This window comes from Passer domesticus, chromosome 9, assembly GCF_036417665.1.
Source record: "Passer domesticus isolate bPasDom1 chromosome 9, bPasDom1.hap1, whole genome shotgun sequence".
NCBI classification, from domain to species: domain Eukaryota; kingdom Metazoa; phylum Chordata; class Aves; order Passeriformes; family Passeridae; genus Passer; species Passer domesticus.
Genome location: NC_087482.1, coordinates 16,799,869 through 16,821,619, shown reverse-complemented (window position 1 = coordinate 16,821,619; position 21,751 = coordinate 16,799,869). Strand labels below are relative to the sequence as shown.

The 21,751-nt window shown below is 55.8% G+C and overlaps 1 protein-coding gene and 1 long non-coding RNA gene across 2 annotated transcripts in view; both read left to right on the top strand.

Annotated features, from left to right (window-relative positions):
* LOC135307699 (uncharacterized) overlaps positions 1-21,751 on the top strand; it is a 75,582-nt gene that overhangs the window by 13,081 nt on the left and 40,750 nt on the right. The window contains exons 13-22 of the mRNA XM_064432113.1: positions 4,526-4,597; positions 4,686-4,757; positions 17,994-18,095; positions 18,516-18,632; positions 18,952-19,023; positions 19,112-19,183; positions 19,283-19,372; positions 19,831-19,938; positions 20,590-20,661; positions 20,750-20,830. Coding sequence (XP_064288183.1) covers positions 4,526-4,597; positions 4,686-4,757; positions 17,994-18,095; positions 18,516-18,632; positions 18,952-19,023; positions 19,112-19,183; positions 19,283-19,372; positions 19,831-19,938; positions 20,590-20,661; positions 20,750-20,830 — 858 coding nt within the window. The remainder of the gene's footprint in view (positions 1-4,525; positions 4,598-4,685; positions 4,758-17,993; positions 18,096-18,515; positions 18,633-18,951; positions 19,024-19,111; positions 19,184-19,282; positions 19,373-19,830; positions 19,939-20,589; positions 20,662-20,749; positions 20,831-21,751) is intronic.
* LOC135307249 (uncharacterized) lies at positions 6,863-9,280 on the top strand. The gene is made up of 5 exons (XR_010367959.1): positions 6,863-6,935; positions 7,023-7,121; positions 7,566-7,682; positions 8,310-8,475; positions 9,006-9,280. It is a non-coding gene; the product is annotated as an uncharacterized LOC135307249 (long non-coding RNA).

The window sequence follows — 21,751 nt, the reverse complement described above, 5'->3', positions numbered from 1 at the left end:
CATTCCACATGTTATATTTGCCCAATTATCCAATCAAAAAAACCGAAAGAACAAACCCAAACAAAATGAAATGTAACAGCAATTTTAATTATGTAGCTTAATATATATACAATTGAATACACTCAAAATATTGACAATATAATTTGCTTTAAATTATGAATAATTTGTTTCTGATAATAGCGTATAAGCAAAAATAACCTCGCGGGGTATGCGTGGGGTAGGGGTGCAGGGCTTTTGGACCCCCGTCACCTCACGTACTAGCGTGTCAAGCCCAAATTCCCCTTTTTATGCTGTATGTCATTACCATCTCCTCCCATTTTCGATTCGTCACACTTGTATCACTGCCCTCATCATCACCTTCCCCACGCATGCTCCACACTTCTTTAAGTAAGTTGTACCACTCTTTGGGGATCTTCTTTGAGGAAGGCCTCTCCTCTTCCTCCATGTCCTGGAGTTCACCTTTTGGATTACACATGCGCACCAAGCTGCTACAGTATAAGCTAATACTGTGTTCTAACATTAAAGCAGTGAATCTCATATAATCAACATTTGCCTGGTGTCCAACCAAATTCTCCTCTCTTCCAACGAAATTTAGTCATAGTTATCTCTTGCTTCCTCCTGTTCTGAACATCTGCAGGAGAAGGTTGGGGGTGGACCCCTCCTCTCCCTTTCTTGCTTGGCATGACTCCTTTAACTGGTTTTTTATTTCCAAATATTAATTATCAATATTGATTACTGTTTCAATTTTGTCAGCATGAATCATATCTATTTACCACACACAGTTCTCATCTTTTGGGCATTTAGAAGCTTTTGATTTTGCTTTGCACCCAAGGAAAATATACCCCCAAATGTGCACAAATAACTCCTTTAGCATGTCCTCCTTTTCAGCTGGTGTTTCCATTGTTCTCTGCTATCCTGTCCTCATCTTTCCACAATTCCTGTGCCTATTCAAGTCCAGCCTGGGACAGTGCACACATTTGCTTTAGTTCTGTAGTGATTTATGCCCAGCCATCCTGCCAACCACACCCATTTCAATGTTGCAACAACCTAACTCTGGGCTGCAGTATGTGAATCACACTCTGCTGTGTGAGCTGGCAGAGCACCAGAGCAGGCACTGAAGAAGGGGCATTCGGTACATTAGTGAAGTGAGTGCTGGAACCTGGGCTAGCTCTTACAACTCCGGCACTACAGCAGGAGTCGGGAACTGCCTCGCTATGGGCATTTACCAGAGGCAGAGCCTTTAGTGCCACTTGCTCTCCAGTGCCAGACACAAGTCACGACAGGGACGAGGCACAGGAGAAAGGAGGAGGCGTCCCGTCTTCAGGTTCCGCAAGGAACAGCTTAGTCCAGGTGAAGAGAACAGGATGAAAAGCCCCTAGCTGTACTGCCCAAGGGGTTTTGTACACATACAAGTCATGGCGTGGATGCAAACAATGAACCAATAGGGAATGCTCAGGAGAGGAGTGAGGGGATTACATCAAGTGTCTGGGGCCAATTGGGGTAGGAGGGTGGAGAGGATGGGTCACAAGGGCCAATGGGGCTTCCAGGAGTAGGGGAATTCCAAAGGGGAGTTGCAGTCAGGGATTGCCCAAAGGTTGGGGAACCAAGGGGCTGGGTTGCCTTGAGAGGCAGGGAAAGAGCTGGAACAAGGGGTGGGGAAGGGCACGAGGGACAGTTTGGAGGGAGGGTAAAACCCACAGGTGAACCAACTCAGGAAAAACATGGGGGCACAACAGAGCCCTTAAACAAGACTTGAAATGGAATCAATAAAATAAATTTGAACTGCAACAATCAAGAGCATCTTGAGGGATGCAGCCTGACCAGCAATGTCAGCAGGCAAAAGAAAGGTTTTGCTGAGCAATGGCCCTTTGATGAAGCAAAACATTTACAGTCAGGGCAGTCCATTCATGCAGACAGGCGCACACTCTGGGGGTACAGCTGAGGCCATGAGGTCACAGCAGGGCTCTGGGGTCACAGCAGGCTGAGCTCTCAGCAGGCCCTGAGGTCACAGAGGTGCCAGAGGTGCCAGAGCCCCGTGGTTGCACAGCAGCACAGGGAGCCAGCAGTCAGTCCCTGAGCACAACTGTTGCGGCAGCAGCGGCGGTGGCAGCAGCGGTGCTGATGTTGGGACAGCGGTGTCGGGACAGCGGTGGCAGCAAGAGCTGTGGGACTGGCAGAGGACAAGGCAGCATGGCCCTTGCTCTGTGCCTCCTACTCCTGCTGCTCCTGGCCGTGGCCCTGCCTGCCAGGGCTGCCCAGGCTGCTCCGCTGCAAGCGCGGCGAGCAGGTGAGCCGGCAGCCTGGCTGCCCTTTCCCGGGACAGCGCTCCCTGCTCCCCGGGAAGCACTGGGGATGGTTTTGCCCAGGGCTTTAGGGAGAGTTTCCTCTGTGGGAGGGAGAGAGACCCCACGGGCCCTAGGCTACTCCAGCCACCCCTCCAGAGATGTTGCAAAGGGCCTGCAAAGAGGTTGGAGAGTGACCAGGAGCCAGCCCAGAGCTCCCCAGGCCCCTGTGCAGCTTTGGCCATCTCCATTCACATCTGGCTCCCACAGCCTTACCCAACACCCCTGCATTGCCCAGTCTCCTGTGGCAGAAGGGGATCCCAGCACACCATGGAAATGGTTCTGATCTGTGCTCCCTTCTAGACTGGAATCGTGACATGGGTTTTCAGGAAGTCCTGATGAAGCATGGTTTGAAGTTCCTGGAGGATGCTGGAGGCAAGTTTTCATTCTGTCTTTCCTGAGTGAATAATCAGGGTTAATGCAACAAAAGCTCACTTACAAACCATTTCCCTTAACATAATCTTAAGGTTGAAAGAATCTGGAAACCTTGCCCTGTTCCCTTCTGGAGCCCTGAGGGCTCCCACAGGATCACTGTCATTGGGAGGAAGGAGCATTTAGCTTTCAATCTTCCTCCCGTGTGCAATGCCAGTGTGTCCTTTCGTGTGCTCTGTGCAGTCACAGAGAAGAGCAGAGAGGGAAGAGGCCGGGCCCAGAGCTCTGTCCCGGGGCTGAGCCTTGTGGGCAGCCTGAGGATCTCCTGCAGTGCCACAGGAGCTCTTCTGTCCTGCCTTTCTTTGCAGCTGAACCTGCCGGTGAAGGCCCCACATCCAGGACTGAGGCTCTGGGAGATGGTGAGGGTAGGTCAAGGCCTTTCCCCTGGGAGAGCTGCCAGCTCAGAGGCCAAAGCTGGGCCAGGGAGGCAGCGCTGCAGGTGCCAGCACAGAACCATGCACGTGTATGCCCGCGCCCTGCACGATCCCCTCACCGCTCCTGCGGCTCAGTGGTGCCCGTGCAGATCAGCAGAGATGGCAGAAGCTTCTGTGGCTTTTGAGTTACAGGTGTGTCTGCAGGGAGGAGATTCATACGTCCTTTGGTGGTTATTGCCAACAAGACCAGCCCCCATGGCAGGGGTGAGTAGTGTGTCCCTGCTGACCCCACAAGTTGAGCCCTGCATTTGTGGGATGGATTCCTGGGAAATGGAAATATTTTTCTCTAAGTTCCTCCGAAGAGGAAGATGCAAGACACAACAGAGAAGATATCCCTGGAACCATCCAAACAGACGAGGCAAGTGCTGAAGAAAATGCTGCAGGGAGGACAAGGTGGGTGCATTTGCCTCATGCTTCCCCTGGGACTCAGGAGCTGGGGGCTTTGGCTGCACATCTGAACGCATGGTTCCCGGCACAGCGGGATGGGATCCATGGCCCATTCCCAATGAGGAATGTTTCCATCTGATCCAGCTGTCTCTTTTTCATTCTCCAGAAATGAAAGGAGAGCCTGTGCAGATGGAAGCATTTCCCAGAGGAAGCAGTGGTTCTGTGCCAGCCTCTGCTGAAGGAAGGGAGGCCATGCCAGGCACAGGCACAGGAGGTAATTGCTGTGCCTCTGCGCCTGAGCCCTGCTGAGGCTTGAGCTGCCCTCTCTGCTGCTTGGCAGTGCGGGCACAGCCTGGACTAGAGCGGCACAGCCCAGGGGAATTATCCCGAGCAGGCTCAGGGCACTCGGGTACTGAGCAGTCCTGCTGGGGTCCCTCCATGGGAGACATGTCCTGAAACCTGGCAGTGACTGCACGGGGTGCCCACGGTGGGGAAAGGACAGAGAGGGAGAGCAAGGCTCCAGTGTGTCCTGAGAGGGCCTGGCTGTTTGCCCTTGGGATCTGGGAGCTGTCGCCGCAGAAGGAGGGCAGGAGGGACAGAGGGAGGGAGGGATGGATAGCTGTGTCACTGCCTGCTGCAGTTTTCCCCGGGGTTTTAGAGAGGATTTCCCCTGTGTCTGAGGGAGAGAACCCCGGGGCCCTGCGCTGCTCCAGCCACCTCTCCCTGGGATGTTGCTGAGGGCAGGGAAAGAGTGTGGAGAGTGACCAGGAGCCAGCCCAGAGCTCCCCAGGCCCCTGTGCACCTTTGGCCATGTCTATTCACATCTGGCTCCCACAGCCTTTCCCGACCCCCTTGCAGTGCCCAGTTCTCTGTGGCAGAAGGGGATCCCAGCACACCCTGGAAAATGTTCTCATCTGTGCTCCATTCTAGATGAGGTGTCTGGGAGGGCTTCTCCATCAGCTTGGATGAATAAAGTTTTGAAGCCCTTGGAGCCTCCTGCAGGTATGTTGTCAGCGTGCCACCAAGGAAGAATTGTAGACAAGCGGGCAGGAACCAGGTGACAGAAGCTTCTGTGGCTGTTGTGTTACAGATGTGTCTACAGGGAGGACTTCTCCAGCTCCTTCCTTGGATGTTGCACTTAAGCCCAGCTCCCATCACAGGAGTGAGTAGTGTGTCCCTGCTGACCACACAGGCTGAGCCTTGCTTTTGTAGGATCCATTCCAGGGAAATGGAAATATTTTTCTCTAAGGTACTCCAACAGGGAAAATCCAAGATACAACAGATAAGATATCCCTGGAACCATCCAAACAGATGAGGCAAGAGCTGAAGGAAGCCCTGCAGACAAGACAAGGTGGGTGCATTTCCCTCATGCTTCCCCTGGGACTCAGCAGCCGGGGGCTTTGGCTGCACATCTGGACACGCCGTGCCCGGCACAGCGGGAAGGGATCCATGGCAGCCTCGCTGCCCCGCTGCTGCTTTCACGCCCTGCAGGGCTGTTTCCCAGCCTGGCCTGGCTGCAGCTTCTGCCCAGCCTCTGCAGGAAGGCATTTGGCATCAGCTGTCAGATAGCCCCAATTGCACCACAGGCCATGCCCACCCTCAGATCCCCTGCAATTTCCTGGTGTCCAGGCAGATCAGATTTTGGGGCTGTTTGGGGAAGGAAGCAACCTTGGGTTGTCCCAAAATCCTGGGTGTTTTCTGATCCTTATCCATTCCTTTCACAAGTGATGCCTCCTGAAATTGTCCCCATCCCCACTGCCAGTCAGGAATGTTTCCATCTGATCCAGCTGTCTCTTTTCCATTCTCCAGAAATGAAAGGAGAGCCTGTGCAGAAGGAAGCACTTCCAGGAGGAAGCAGTGGTTCCGTGCCAGCCTCTGCTGCAGGAAGGGAGGCGATGCCAGGCACAGGCACAGGAGGTAATTGCTGTGCCTCTGGGCCTGAGCCCTGCTGAGGCTTGAGCTGCCCTCTCTGCTGCTTGGCAGTGCGGGCACAGCCTGGACTAGAGCGGCACAGCCCAGGGGAATTATCCCGAGCAGGCTCAGGGCACTCGGGTCCTGAGCAGTCCTGCTGGGGTCCCTCCGTGGGAGACATGTCCTGAAACCTGGCAGTGACTGCACGGGGTGCCCACGGTGGGGAAAGGACAGAGGGGGGGAGCAAGGCTCCAGTGTGTCCTGAGAGGGCCTGGCTGTTTGCCCTTGGGATCTGGGGGGTTTCCCCACAGAAGGAGGGCAGGAGGGACAGAGGGAGGGATGGAGGGATAGCGGTGGCACTGCCTGCTGCAGTTTGCCCCCGTGCTTTAGGGAGGATTTCCTCTGTGTGTGAGGGAGAGAATCCCGGGGCCCTGGGCTACTCCAGCCACCCCTCCGAGTGATGTTGCTGAGGGCAGGGAAAGAGTGTGGAGAGTGACCAGGAGCCAGCCCAGAGCTCCCCAGGCCCCTGTGCAACTATGGGCATGTCAATTCGCATCTGGCTCCCACGGCCTTAGCCGACCCCCTGGCAGTGCCCAGTTCTCTGTGGCAGAAGGGGATCCCAGAATGCCACTGAGATCATTCTGATCTCTGCTCCCTTCTAGACTGGAATCATGACTTGGATTTTTTTGAAGCCCTGCTGGAAAATGGCTTGAAATTCCTGGAGGATGCTGGAGGCTATTCCTCCGTGTGCCTTTCTGGACAGAATAATCAGTGTCAATGTTACAAGAGCTCACTCATAAGCCATTTCCCTTAACATTATTTAAGGGCTGAAGGATTCTGAAAATCTTGCCCTGCTCCCTTCTGGATCCCTGAGGGATCCCACAGGATCGCTGTCATTGGGAGGAAGGAGCATTTAGCTTTCAATCTTCCTCCCGTGTGCAATGCCAGTGTGTCCTTCCGTGTGCTCTGTGCAGTCACAGAGAAGAGCAGAGAGGGAAGGGGCCGGGCCCAGAGCTCTGCCCCGGGGCTGAGCCTTGTGGGCAGCCTGAGGATCTCCTGCAGTGCCACAGGAGCTCTTCTGTCCTGCCTTTCTTTGCAGCTGAACCTGCCGGAGAAGGCCCCACATCCAGGACTGAGGCTCTGGGACATGCTGAGGGTAGGTCAAGGCCTTTCCCCTGGGAGAGCTGCCAGCTCAGAGCCCAAAGATGGGCCAGGGAGGCAGCGCTGCAGGTGCCAGCAGAGAACCATGCACGTGTGTTCCCGCGCCCTGCACGATCCCCTCACCGCTGCTGCGGCTCAGTGGTGCCCATGCAGATCAGCAGAGATGACAGAAGCTTCTGTGGCTGTTGAGTTACAGGTGTGTCTGCAGGGAGGACTTCTCCAGCTCCAGGGCTGGATGCTTGGCCCCAACCCAGCTCCCATGGCAGGGGTGAGTAGTGTGTCCCTGCTGACCCCACAGGCTGAGCCCTGCTTTTGTGGGATGCATTCCTGGGAAATGGAACTACTTTCTCTTAAGGTCCTCCAAAAGGAAAGACCCAAGATACTGCAGCCAAAATGTCTCATGAGTCAGATGAATTCCTGACACAAACACAGAAGGAAGCACCCGGAGGACAAGGTGGGTGCATTTCCCTCATGCTTCCCCTGGGACTCAGCAGCCGGGGGCTTTGGCTGCACACCTGGAAACGCCATGCCCGGCACAGCAGGAAGGGATCCATGGCAGCCTCGCTGCCCCGCTGCTGCTTTCACGCCCTGCAGGGCTGTTTCCCAACCTGGCCTGGCTGCAGCTTCTGCCCAGCCTCTGCAGGATGGAATTTGGCATTAGCTGATAGGGTGCCCCAACTGTACTGTGGGCCTGAGATCCCCTGCCATTTCCCAGTCTCTGAGAAGATCAGGAGATGCAGCTGTTTTCTCAAGGCAGTACACTGGCCCAGCCCCAATTACCTGGGATTTTTCCTGATCTTTACCTGTGACTTTGACAAGCATTGCCTCATGAAGATGACACATCCCCAGTGGGGAATGTTTCCATTTGATCCAGTTGTCCCTTTTTTCCTTTTTCAAGTGATGGACCAAAAGGCTGTGCAGAAGGAGGAACACCCAGGGAGAAGCAGTGGCTCATTGGCAGCCCCTGCTGCAGGAAGGAATTCTGCGATTCCAGACACGGGCACAGGCAAAGCAGGTAATTGCTGTGCCGGGCTCAGGCCTGGCCGGGGCTGTGTGGCAGCAGCTCTTCCCCCAGGGCCTGCCCTTGCCCGGCCCGGCAGCAGCCAAAGCTGGAGGCGCCTCGGCTTCCAGGCCTCTGGAGCTGGTTCAGAGCCCCGGGGAAACTGGACTGGTGCAGCAACGTCCCTGGCGCTGCCGCTGCTGCGGAGCTGGCCCTGAGTACCCAGAGGCCCAAGGCACAGGAGCAGCCCCGAGCGGGAGCCCTGCCACCAGCCCAGGCCAGAGCCAGCCCTGGCTCCCGACTGGGCAGGGGCTGCGCTGGGTCCTGACAGGGCCTGAGCCTGTCCCCTGGGGCTGGGGGAGCTGTCACGGGGCAGGGAGGGCCAGGGGTGGCAGTGGCTGCTCAGGGATGGCTTTGGCCCGTGTCCCTGGCAGCAGCCACTGCCCAAGCAGCTGCGCTGCCCCCGGGCTCTCCTCCCGGCCTGCTGGGCTTTGTTGGCTGGCACAGCCTGTGCCAAGGGCCAGCAAGGTGCCTGCAGGCCCCAGCTCTGGGGGAAACAGAGAACGTCCTGCCCGTATCCACCGTGCTGCCAGCTCAGCAGTGCAGCACAGCACGGGCTCACGCTCCCCATCGCTCCCACAGATGCAGCCGGCACCACAAGACCTGTTCCCAATGCCCAGGATGGCCTCAGAAGGGGTTTCTGTCAGGGAACCGGCTGCTGGCTGGGGTTACTGCCAGGCGTCCTTTGTTTGGAGCTTGTTTTCATGTTGTGCTGCTTTGGAATCGGGTATTCCTGGAACAGAAAACAGTGAGTGTTTTGTTGCTCTCCCCCACAAACAGCTTCTTTTGAAAGTCTAACGTTGTCAAGGAACACTCCCATTGAGACTGCAGTGGGTTTGTGGCCAGTCCATGATTGTCCAAATAACTCTGCTGAGGGTTCTGCTGCTGCCCAGTGCTTCCATTGGCCTCTCAATTGCTGGGCCTTGTCCTGGGGGCCCCGCTGGAGCTGCAGCCAGAGCTGGCTCCCACTGAGTCTGCCTGGCCAAGAGCAGCCCCAGGGGCACAGGGCAGAGGCAGAGGGAGGTGGGGAGGAGAAAGAGCAGGGCCGAGATTGCCCTTGAAAGGCAGAGGCGCTCTGGGGCCCGCTCCTGGCCAGGGACCCTGCCCAGAGCCGTGCCCTGCTGGCCGGGGCCTTGAGGGGCAGCTGTCCAGCTGGGCCCAGCTGTGCCAGCAGCTCCAGCCGTGCTGGGGAGCCTTGCCAGCTCTGGGCCCTGCTGTGCACGAGGGTCCCTGTGCGCCACTGGCAGCTGGGGCCTCAGCCACCTCCTCTCTGCACAGGAGCACCTCGGGACAGAAGTTGGAAGACGGTGGCTGCACCTCACAGCCAGACAGCGTGAGCAGCTCCTCCAGCAGCAGGAACGGCCTGGACAGCCCTCTCAAGTCTTCTGTGAAGAGGACCCCAGAACAACCAACTACAAGGGAACCTCCTTTGACCCTGTAGATCCCACTGCCACCTGCTCTCCCCATGGGCCTCCCCAAGCTGCCTTCATCCCTTTTTTCTCTCCGTCTGTCCCATCCCAGCCAACCCGAGTTCCTCTAGGGACCCCAGGACCAGCCCAGCACCTTGCAGCCCCTCCTGAGACCAACACATCCCTTCCTCTGCCCCTGAGCCCCCTGGCCTTGCCCTCTAAGCAGCACTGAAGGTGACACCCCACCCTCCCCCCCCCGCTTGCAGAGTAGGCAATGGCCCATTCCTCTGTTGAAATAAAGAGAAGGATCTGTGTTGTGGTTTGAAAGCAAAACCAGTGAGAGACTCCAAGTTAGAAATACAATTTATTAGGAAAAGGGGAAAAAAAACCAAAATACATGCAATAATACAAAAGAAAAACCACTGACAGGCTCAGAATACAGCCTGACACCCTGCTAGTTAGGGTGGTGGTAGCAGTCCAGCTGAAATGGCCTTGTGGAAGTGGTGATCCTGTAGAAACAATCTGGTAGCTCTCATCCTCTGGAAAAGCAGTGGGTAAGGGCGGCAGTTCCTCTGGGAATCCAGTGGAAAGACTGCTTGTTGTGTCCCAAAACCCAGATTATATCCAGCTGGGGATGCTTAGCTCCTCCCCCATGGGCAGAGCATCTCACAGTGGGCTGATATCATTCTGCCTCATGCTGTGGGTCCTTGATTAGCCATGAAACAGAAATGGCTCTGGGAGGGAGTTATCTCTGAGTCATGTGGCAAGACATTGATGGGCCCGTTAACAGGAGATGAGGAAGAAACAATGCCCCTCCTGGTTTCAGTAGCTCTTGAGGATGGCATTAGAATACATCTTTACACTGCAACCCAGGACAAGCGGTCACCCCAGTGTCCAGGTGGCAGCAGCAGCAAAGCCCACCCAGCACCAGCACTGACTGAGCTCCATGCCCAGGAGGAGCTGTGGATGCCCACGGTGTGGGCAGGCAGAAGCCAGGCCGGGGCTGCTGTTGAAATGGAGGTTTTGGGCCGCTCACAGGCTCAACACAGTTGGCTATGATTGGTCATCAAGTGAAAACAATCCACATGGACCAATGGAAGATGCACCTGTTGCATTCCACAGCAGCAGACAGTTATTGTTTACATTTCTTTCCTGAGGCCCTCAGCTCCTCAGGAGGGGAAAAATCCCAGGAAAGGATTTTTAATAAAATATCATAGCTACAGATAACTGTTTTACTCATAAGGCCAGGAGAAGACCAGGAAATGCAGGTAGCCTAGACTAAGGTGCTCCTCTGTCTCCAAGCTGATCCAAGCCAACAGACCTACTCAGATAAGCACCAGGGGACCACAGTGCATGCACAAAGGAGAAAAGTTCAAAAGTTCAGTCATGAGGAAGACCACAGCCTTCGACCTCAGAGACCACCAAAGACCCCAGTGTGACCACCACAGGAAACAACGCGTGCCCAGAAGGGCGTGGATCTCATCGCCATGTGAGGGGAGGACAGGCGGGGCCAGGGGTTGAATGTGCATGACGAGATTGTGTAAGGTATTGCATATGGAACATGTTTGTGAACAAAGATGTGGCTCAGTCCAGGGCTCGGGGCACAAGTTTTCACGAGAGCCATCTCGCCTGTGCCAGGCCCTGACATGCATACCCACTTCACAACTACATCAGGTTGTGGAGTGCCGCTGTAGGACATGAAATAAAACAACGCAGACACGCATCTCTCCAAGGTAAAAAAGAAGGCAGTTGAATTTCTGACTCCAACATTTACAGATTTCCAAAAGTGACAGTGGATTGGAGGGTGAAAGTGCCACCTCTCCAATGACACTGGACAAACCAACAGTCCATCAAATTTCTCCTCTGCAGAAAAGAATGCAAAACAATAAGTTATTTACATAAAGTGTTTGGGAAAGTTTGCTACAAGAATGTAAACATCAGAAGGCTTAGAAGAACATTAAAAACCAGGGCGACAGTGGAGTCTATTTATTCTGCAGATGGCTTCACTGTGACCAGCGGTGGGGCCTCGAGGGGATGGGGCAGCCCATGCTGAGCGTCCCTGGGCTGAGGGACATTTCCTTCCGTGGGATCATCTGGGCCCACACCTCCTCCAGTGCCATGGCCAGGAAAAGAGGGAAGCCATCAAGAGTATCTCCAGGGACACAGCCTGACCAGCAATGTCAGCAGGCAAAACAAAGCTCCTCCCTAATTAACACACACTTGATAGGACCTAATTGATGGGCCATCACCAATGCAGGGTGCTGCACAGGGTCTGCTGCTCTCAGCCAGGGCCAGAAGGAAGGGAAGGGAAGGGAAGGGAAGGGAAGGGAAGGGAAGGGAAGGGAAGGGAAGGGAAGGGAAGGGAAGGGAAGGGAAGGGAAGGGAAGGGAAGGGAAGGGAAGGGAAGGGAAGGGAAGGGAAGGGAAGGGAAGGGAAGGGAAGGGAAGGGAAGGGAAGGGAAGGGAAGGGAAGGGAAGGGAAGGGCTGGGTGGCCATGGGGTTCGACAGGGCTGGTGAGCAGCCCCAGAGACACAACAACCCAGGTGCAACCAGGCTTGATTTCCAGGTCGAAACACTCGGCGTAGCTGGCCTGGACTTCCCTGTAAGGCACGTGGGGGCTTTGGAGTCCCCCTAAGGTGCATGAGGGGCTGGGGTCCCTCGTGGCACACCCAGGGATATTTTAGGTTTCCTCTGAGGCATGGAGGGCACTGGGGTCCACTTCAAGTCATGCAAGGGATTTGGAATCCTGTGTGAGGCATGCAGAGGGTTTGGGATCTCTCCCAAGGTGTGCAGGGTGCTGGGATCTCTCCTGAGGCACATGTCGGGGTTCTGGGGTCTCATTTCACATGTAGAAAGGGCTGTGGACTCTCGTAAGCGTGCAGGTGCTTTGTGTCCCTCCTGCTGCACGCAGTGGGGCTGGAGTGTCTGCTGAGGCACGCAGGGGACAGGGACCTCCGGCAGTCCCTCCCGGGCCCGTGCGGCTCGGGGCTGCCGCGGCCCAGGGCCAGCCGCCGTGCCGGGATGGCGGTGGCGAGGCGCCGAGGCGGAGCTGCCCCGCCGGGTCACGCTGCACCGGCACGGCACGGGCGGTGCTGAGCGCCGGGCAGGCGGCACCGCCAGCCCAGGGGCCACAGCCCCGGCCCTGCCTCTTTTGGGGCCGGGCACAGACAGCCCCGCGGGACGGGCACCGCTCAGCGCCCGAGGGGACGGAACAGGTGCCAGAGGAGCCCCAGGAGCCCTGGACAGGGCCCTGGCGTTGCCCGCCCGGCTCCCCCGGGCCTGTGGCCATCCCGGGCAGCAGGGGCTCGCTCTGGGCCGTGCTCTCCCCGGCCAGCGGGGCTCCGGGCCAGCACCCGGCTCCTGCCACTGCCCTGAGAATGCTGAGGGGCTTTCGGGGCAGAACTGAACTTGACAGGGACAGAATTCATAGGAGACTTGTTTTGGCCTTTTACAAGGTTAACTGAGAAACAACTTAAAATCCCAGGCTAAATCGTGTGCTTTAATGCGTGGGGATTCCTTCAAGACCCTTCCTAACTCCCGTGGTGCCGGGCCGGGCCGCGTCCCAGCGAGCACCAACACCCAGCAGCTCGATGGATGCAGCACGGCTGGGTCCAGGGAAACGAGTCAGTATCCCTACAGCTGCCCGCTCTGCCTGCACGGCTGTCACACAACAGCAATGTTCCAGAAGGAACAGGCATTTTTACATCCTCAGGACCATGTGATCTTTGGTCCTGGTGGTGGATCAGAGAGAAAAGCCAAATGTGACAGACTAAACTTGACTGTAGGAGAGGGATGCCTCAGCAGAGGGTCTGGGGACCTGTGGTGCCAGCCAGTGGCCCGGCACTCGGACACAGAAGGAAGACCTGAGATTATCACACTTCACCTGGGAGGGTAGAAAAGCTCAGGGGTTCTTTGTTCAAGGTCCCCCAGAGGCACCAGCTGAAGCCGCCACAGCTCCACCTTGATAAAATTGTTTAAAAAGATCCAGAGGTCTGACACTCTGCTGTGGAGGACATTCCACATGTTATATTTGCCCAATTATCCAATCAAAAAAACCGAAAGAACAAACCCAAACAAAATGAAATGTAACAGCAATTTTAATTATGTAGCTTAATATATATACAATTGAATACACTCAAAATATTGACAATATAATTTGCTTTAAATTATGAATAATTTGTTTCTGATAATAGCGTATAAGCAAAAATAACCTCGCGGGGTATGCGTGGGGTAGGGGTGCAGGGCTTTTGGACCCCCGTCACCTCACGTACTAGCGTGTCAAGCCCAAATTCCCCTTTTTATGCTGTATGTCATTACCATCTCCTCCCATTTTCGATTCGTCACACTTGTATCACTGCCCTCATCATCACCTTCCCCACGCATGCTCCACACTTCTTTAAGTAAGTTGTACCACTCTTTGGGGATCTTCTTTGAGGAAGGCCTCTCCTCTTCCTCCATGTCCTGGAGTTCACCTTTTGGATTACACATGCGCACCAAGCTGCTACAGTATAAGCTAATACTGTGTTCTAACATTAAAGCAGTGAATCTCATATAATCAACATTTGCCTGGTGTCCAACCAAATTCTCCTCTCTTCCAACGAAATTTAGTCATAGTTATCTCTTGCTTCCTCCTGTTCTGAACATCTGCAGGAGAAGGTTGGGGGTGGACCCCTCCTCTCCCTTTCTTGCTTGGCATGACTCCTTTAACTGGTTTTTTATTTCCAAATATTAATTATCAATATTGATTACTGTTTCAATTTTGTCAGCATGAATCATATCTATTTACCACACACAGTTCTCATCTTTTGGGCATTTAGAAGCTTTTGATTTTGCTTTGCACCCAAGGAAAATATACCCCCAAATGTGCACAAATAACTCCTTTAGCATGTCCTCCTTTTCAGCTGGTGTTTCCATTGTTCTCTGCTATCCTGTCCTCATCTTTCCACAATTCCTGTGCCTATTCAAGTCCAGCCTGGGACAGTGCACACATTTGCTTTAGTTCTGTAGTGATTTATGCCCAGCCATCCTGCCAACCACACCCATTTCAATGTTGCAACAACCTAACTCTGGGCTGCAGTATGTGAATCACACTCTGCTGTGTGAGCTGGCAGAGCACCAGAGCAGGCACTGAAGAAGGGGCATTCGGTACATTAGTGAAGTGAGTGCTGGAACCTGGGCTAGCTCTTACAACTCCGGCACTACGGCAGGAGTCGGGAACTGCCTCGCTATGGGCATTTACCAGAGGCAGAGCCTTTAGTGCCACTTGCTCTCCAGTGCCAGACACAAGTCACGACAGGGACGAGGCACAGGAGAAAGGAGGAGGCGTCCCATCTTCAGGTTCCGCAAGGAACAGCTTAGTCCAGGTGAAGAGAACAGGATGAAAAGCCCCTAGCTGTACTGCCCAAGGGGTTTTGTACACATACAAGTCATGGCGTGGATGCAAACAATGAACCAATAGGGAATGCTCAGGAGAGGAGTGAGGGGATTACATCAAGTGTCTGGGGCCAATTGGGGTAGGAGGGTGGAGAGGATGGGTCACAAGGGCCAATGGGGCTTCCAGGAGTAGGGGAATTCCAAAGGGGAGTTGCAGTCAGGGATTGCCCAAAGGTTGGGGAACCAAGGGGCTGGGTTGCCTTGAGAGGCAGGGAAAGAGCTGGAACAAGGGGTGGGGAAGGGCACGAGGGACAGTTTGGAGGGAGGGTAAAACCCACAGGTGAACCAACTCAGGAAAAACATGGGGGCACAACAGAGCCCTTAAACAAGACTTGAAATGGAATCAATAAAATAAATTTGAACTGCAACAATCAAGAGCATCTTGAGGGATGCAGCCTGACCAGCAATGTCAGCAGGCAAAAGAAAGGTTTTGCTGAGCAATGGCCCTTTGATGAAGCAAAACATTTACAGTCAGGGCAGTCCATTCATGCAGACAGGCGCACACTCTGGGGGTACAGCTGAGGCCATGAGGTCACAGCAGGGCTCTGGGGTCACAGCAGGCTGAGCTCTCAGCAGGCCCTGAGGTCACAGAGGTGCCAGAGCCCCGTGGTTGCACAGCAGCACAGGGAGCCAGCAGTCAGTCCCTGAGCACAACTGTTGCGGCAGCAGCGGCGGTGGCAGCAGCGGTGCTGATGTTGGGACAGCGGTGTCGGGACAGCGGTGGCAGCAAGAGCTGCGGGACTGGCGGAGGACAAGGCACCATGGCCCTTGCTCTGCGCCTCCTACTCCTGCTGCTCCTGGCCGTGGCCCTGCCTGCCAGGGCTGCCCAGGCTGCTCCGCTGCAAGCGCGGCGAGCAGGTGAGCCGGCAGCCTGGCTGCCCTTTCCCGGGACAGCGCTCCCTGCTCCCCGGGAAGCGCTGGGGATGGTTTTGCCTGGGGCTTTAGGGAGGGTTTCCTCTGTGGGAGTGAGAGAGACCCCACGGGCCCTAGGCTACTCCAGCCACCCCTCCAGAGATGTTGCAAAGGGTCTGCAAAGAGGTTGGAGAGTGACCAGGAGCCAGCCCAGAGCTCCCCAGGCCCCTGTGCAGCTTTGGCCATCTCCATTCACATCTGGCTCCCACAGCCTTACCCAACACCCCTGCATTGCCCAGTCTCCTGTGGCAGAAGGGGATCCCAGCACACCATGGAAATGGTTCTGATCTGTGCTCCCTTCTAGACTGGAATCGTGACATGGGTTTTCAGGAAGTCCTGATGAAGCATGGTTTGAAGTTCCTGGAGGATGCTGGAGGCAAGTTTTCATTCTGTCTTTCCTGAGTGAATAATCAGGGTTAATGCAACAAAAGCTCACTTACAAACCATTTCCCTTAACATAATCTTAAGGTTGAAAGAATCTGGAAACCTTGCCCTGTTCCCTTCTGGAGCCCTGAGGGCTCCCACAGGATCACTGTCATTGGGAGGAAGGAGCATTTAGCTTTCAATCTTCCTCCCGTGTGCAATGCCAGTGTGTCCTTTCGTGTGCTCTGTGCAGTTACAGAGAAGAGCAGAGAGGGAAGAGGCCGGGCCCAGAGCTCTGCCCCGGGGCTGAGCCTTGTGGGCAGCCTGAGGATCTCCTGCAGTGCCACAGGAGCTCTTCTGTCCTGCCTTTCTTTGCAGCTGAACCTGCTGGTGAAGGCCCCACATCCAGGACTGAGGCTCTGGGAGATGCTGAGGGTAGGTCAAGGCCTTTCCCCTGGGAGAGCTGCCAGCTCAGAGGCCAAAGCTGGGCCAGGGAGGCAGCGCTGCAGGTGCCAGCACAGAACCATGCACGTGTATGCCCGCGCCCTGCACGATCCCCTCACCGCTCCTGCGGCTCAGTGGTGCCCGTGCAGATCAGCAGAGATGGCAGAAGCTTCTGTGGCTTTTGAGTTACAGGTGTGTCTGCAGGGAGGAGATTCATACGTCCTTTGGTGGTTATTGCCAACAAGACCAGCCCCCATGGCAGGGGTGAGTAGTGTGTCCCTGCTGACCCCACAAGTTGAGCCCTGCTTTTGTGGGATGCATTCCTGGGAAATGGAAATATTTTTCTCTAAGTTCCTCCGAAGAGGAAGATGCAAGACACAACAGAGAAGATATCCCTGGAACCATCCAAACAGACGAGGCAAGTGCTGAAGAAAATGCTGCAGGAAGGACAAGGTGGGTGCATTTGCCTCATGCTTCCCCTGGGACACAGCAGCCGGGGGCTTTGGCTGCACATCTGAACGCATGGTTCCCGGCACAGCGGGATGGGATCCATGGCCCATTCCCAATGAGGAATGTTTCCATCTGATCCAGCTGTCTTTTTTTCATTCTCCAGAAATGAAAGGAGAGCCTGTGCAGATGGAAGCATTTCCCGGAGAAAGCAGTGGTTCCGTGCCAGCCTCTGCTGAAGGAAGCGAGGCCATGCCAGGCACAGGCACAGGAGGTAATTGCTGTGCCTCTGGGCCTGAGCCCTGCTGAGGCTTGAGCTGCCCTCTCTGCTGCTTGGCAGTGCGGGCACAGCCTGGACTAGAGCGGCACAGCCCAGGGGAATTATCCCGAGCAGGCTCAGGGCACTCGGGCACTGAGCAGTCCTGCTGGGGTCCCTCCATGGGAGACACTTCCTGAAACCTGGGAGCGACTGCACGGGGTGCCCACGGTGGGGAAAGGACAGAGGGGGAGAGCAAGGCTCCAGTGTGTCCTGAGAGGGCCTGGCTGTTTGCCCTTGGGATCTGGGAGCTGTCGCCACAGAAGGAGGGCAGGAGGGACAGAGGGAGGGAGGGATGGATACCTGTGTCACTGCCTGCTGCAGTTTTCCCCGGGGTTTTAGAGAGGATTTCCCCTGTGTCTGAGGGAGAGAACCCCGGGGCCCTGCGCTGCTCCAGCCACCTCTCCCTGGGATGTTGCTGAGGGCAGGGAAAGAGTGTGGAGAGTGACCAGGAGCCAGCCCAGAGCTCCCCAGGCCCCTGTGCACCTTCGGCCATGTCTATTCACATCTGGCTCCCACGGCCTTACCCGACCCCCTGGCAGTGTCCAGCTCTCTGTGGCAGAAGGGGATCCCAGCACACCCTGGAAAATGTTCTCATCTGTGCTCCATTCTAGATGAGGTGTCTGGGAGGGCTTCTCCATCAGCTTGGATGAATAAAGTTTTGAAGCCCTTGGAGCCTCCTGCAGGTATGTTGTCAGCGTGCCACCAAGGAAGAATTGTAGACAAGAGGGCAGGAACCAGGTGACAGAAGCTTCTGTGGCTGTTGTGTTACAGATGTGTCTACAGGGAAGACTTCTCCAGCTTCTCCAGCTGCTACCTTGGATGCTGCACTCAAGCCCAGCTCCCATCTCAGGGGTGAGTAGTGTGTCCCAGCTGACCCCACAGGCTGAACCCTGCTTTTCTGGGATCCATTCCTGGGAAATGGAAATATTTTTCTCTAAGGTACGCCAACAGGGAAAATCCAAGATACAACAGATAAGATATCCCTGGAACCATCCAAACAGATGAGGCAAGAGCTGAAGGAAGCCCTGCAGACAAGACAAGGTGGGTGCATTTCCCTCATGCTTCCCCTGGGACTCAGCAGCCGGGGGCTTTGGCTGCACATCTGGACACGCCATGCCCGGCACAGCAGGAAGGGATCCATGGCAGCCTCGCTGCCCCGCTGCTGCATTCACGCCCTGCAGGGCTGTTTCCCAGTCTGGCCTGGCTGCAGCTTCTGCCCAGCCTCTGTAGGAAAGCGTTTGGCATCAGCTGACAGGCAGCCCAAACTGCAACACACCCTGAGATCCCCCACAATATCCAGCCCTGCAGATTAGGAAAAGGGTGTCTGTTAGGAGGTGGAAGTGCTCTCATCATGCCACTGTAACCTGGCCATTTTCCTGCTCCGTAAATTTCACAAATATTACCACCGCCCAAGTGGGAAACAGCCCCATCTGATGCAGCTGTCTCCCTTCCTTTCTCAAGAGCTGGACATAGTGCTTCAGTGGAAGTTGGCATTTCTTAAAGGAAGCACTCCATCTTTGGTGCCAGCCCCTGTTGCAGGAAGGAAGGCGATTCCAGACACGGGCACAGGCACAGCAGGTAATTGCTGTGCCGGGCTCAGCCCTGGCCAGGGCTGTGTGGCAGCAGCTCTTCTCCCAGGGCCTGCCCTTGCCCGGCCCGGCAGCAGCCAAAGCTGGAGGCGCCTCGGCTTCCAGGCCTCTGGAGCTGGTTCAGAGCCCCGGGGAAACGGGACTGGTGCAGCAACGTCCCTGGCGCTGCAGCTGCTGCGGAGCTGGCCCTGAGTGCCCAGAGGCCCAAGGCACAGGAGCAGCCCCGAGCGGGAGCCCTGCCGCCAGCCCAGGGCCAGAGCCAGCCCTAGCACACAATGGAAACAGTTCTCATCTTGGTTTGCTTCCAGACTGGGATGCTGGGAAGGATTCTCCATTAGCCTGGCGCTCTGAAGTTGTGAAGCCGTCTGAGCATTCTGCAGGTATGTTCTCACAGTCCCACCAAGGCGTAATGTTTGAATGACTGGTCAGGACCAGGTGACAGAAGCTTCTGTGGCTGTTTTGTTACAGATGTGTCTGCAGGGACGACCTCACCAACTCCTACCTTGGATGCTGCACTCAAGCCGAGCTCCCATCACAGGGGTGAGCAGTGTGTCCCTGCTGACCCCACAGGCTGAGCCCTGCTTTTGTGGGATCCATTCCTGGGAAATGAAACTACTTTCTCTTAAGGTCCTACGACAGGAGAGACCAAAGGCATGGCAGGCAAGAAATTCCAGGACCCATTAGAAGTCATGTGGCAAATGCTGAAGGAATGTCTGCAGAGAAGGCAAGGTGGGTGCATTTGCCTCATGCTTCCCCTGGGACTCAGCAGCCGGGGGCTTTGGCTGCACATCTGGACACGCCGTGCCCGGCGCAGCGGGAAGGGATCCCTGGCAGCCTCGCTGCCCCGCTGCTGCTTTCACACCCTGCAGGGCTGTTTCCCAGCCTGGCCTGGCTGCAGCTTCTGCCCAGCCTCTGCAGGAAGGCATTTGGCATCAGCTGTCAGATAGCCCCAATTGCACCACAGGCCATGCCCACCCTCAGATGCCCTGCAATTTCCTGGTGTCCAGGCAGATCAGATGTTGGGGCTGTTTGGGGAAGGAAGCAGCCTTGGGTTGTCCCAAAATCCTGGGTGTTTTCTGATCCTTATCCATTCCTTTCACAAGTGATGCCTCCTGAAATTGTCCCCATCCCCATTGCCAGTCAGGAATGTTTCCATCTGATCCAGCTGTCTCTTCTCCATTCTCCAGAAATGAAAGGAGAGCCTGTGCAGAAGGAAGCACTTCCAGGAGGAAGCAGTGGTTCTGTGCCAGCCTCTGCTGCAGGAAGGGAGGCCATGCCAGGCACAGGCACAGGAGGTAATTGCTGTGCCTCTGGGCCTGAGCCCTGCTGAGGCTTGAGCTGCCCTCTCTGCTGCTTGGCAGTGCGGGCACAGCCTGGACTAGAGCGGCACAGCCCAGGGGAATTATCCTGAGCAGGCTCAGGGTACTCGGGCACTGAGCAGTCCTGCTGGGGTCCCTCTGGGGGAGACATATCCTGAAACCTGGCAGTGACTGCACAGGGTGCCCACAGTGGGGAAAGGACAGAGGGGGAGAGCAAGGCTCCAGTGTGTCCTGAGAGGGCCTGGCTGTTTGCCCTTGGGATCTGGGAGCTGTCGCCGCAGAAGGAGGGCAGGAGGGAGGGAGGGAGGGAGGGATAGCTGTGGCACTGCCTGCTCAAGTTTTCCCCTGGGCTTTAGGGAGGATTTCTTTTGTATGTGAAGAGAGAACCCCAGGGCCCTGCGGTGCTTCAGCCGCCCCTCCCTGGGATGTTGCTGAGGGCAGGGAAAGTGTGTGGAGAGTGGCCAGCAGCCAGCCCAGAGCTCCCCAGGCCCCTGGGCAGCTTTGGCCATGTCTATTCACATCTGGCTCCCATAGCCTTACCCGACTCCCTGGCAGTGCCCAGTTCTCTGTGGCAGAAGGGGATCCCAGCACACCCTGGAAAGTATTCTCATCTGTGCTCCATTCTAGATGAGGGTGTTGGGAAGGCTTCTCCATCAGCTTGGACGAATAAAGTTTTGAAGCCCTTGCAGCCTCCTACAGGTATGTTCTAAGTGTGCCACCAAGGAAGAATTGTAGACAAGCGGGCAGGAACCAGGTGACAGAAGCTGCTGGGGCTGTTGTGTTACAGATGTGTCTACAGGGAAGACTTCTCCAGCTTCTCCAGCTGCTACCTTGGATGCTGCACTCAAGCCCAGCTCCCATCTCAGGGGTGAGTAGTGTGTCCCTGCTGACCCACAGGCTGAGCCCTGCTTTTGTGGGATCCATTCCTGGGAAATGGAACTACTTTCTCTTAAGGTCCTCCACCAGAAGAGACCAAAGGCATGGCAGACAAGAAATTCCAGAACCCATTTGAAATCATGTGGCAAATGCTGAAGGAAATGCTGCAGAGAAGACAAGGTGGGGGGATTTCCCACATGCTTCCCCTGGGAGTCAGCAGCCTGGGGCTTTGGCAGCACATCTGGACACGCCGTGCCCGGCACAGCAGGAAGGGATCCATGGCAGCCTCGCTGCCCCGCTGCTGCTTTCACGCCCTGCAGGGCTGTTTCCCAGTCTGGCCTGGCTGCAGCTTCTGCCCAGCCTCTGTAGGAAGGCATTGGGCATCAGCTGACAGGCAGCCCAAACTGCACCATGGGCCTGAGATCTCCTGCGATTTCCCAGTCTCTGAGCAGATCAGGAGACACAGCTATTTGGAGGAGGAAGTGCTCTGGCCCAGACCCAAGACCGTGGACCTTTCCTGATCCTTATAAATTTTTTTGATAATTATTGCCTCCTGAGGTTGTCACCTCCCAAATGGAAACAACTCCACCTGATCCAGCTGTGCCTTTCCTTTCTCCAGAATTGGATTTTGAGCCTGTGTAGAAGGAAGCATTTGCCGGAGGAAGCAGTGGTTCTGTGCCAGCCTCTGCTGCAGGAAGAGAGGCCATGCCAGGCACAGGCACAGGAGGTAATTGCTGTGCCTCTGCGCCTGAGCCCTGCTGAGGCTTGAGCTGCCCTCTCTGCTGCTTGGCAGTGCGGGCACAGCCTGGACTAGAGCAGCACAGCCCAGGGGAATTATCCCGAGCAGGCTCAGGGCACTCGGGTCCTGAGCAGTCCTGCTGGGGACCCTCCATGGGAGACATGTCCTGAAACC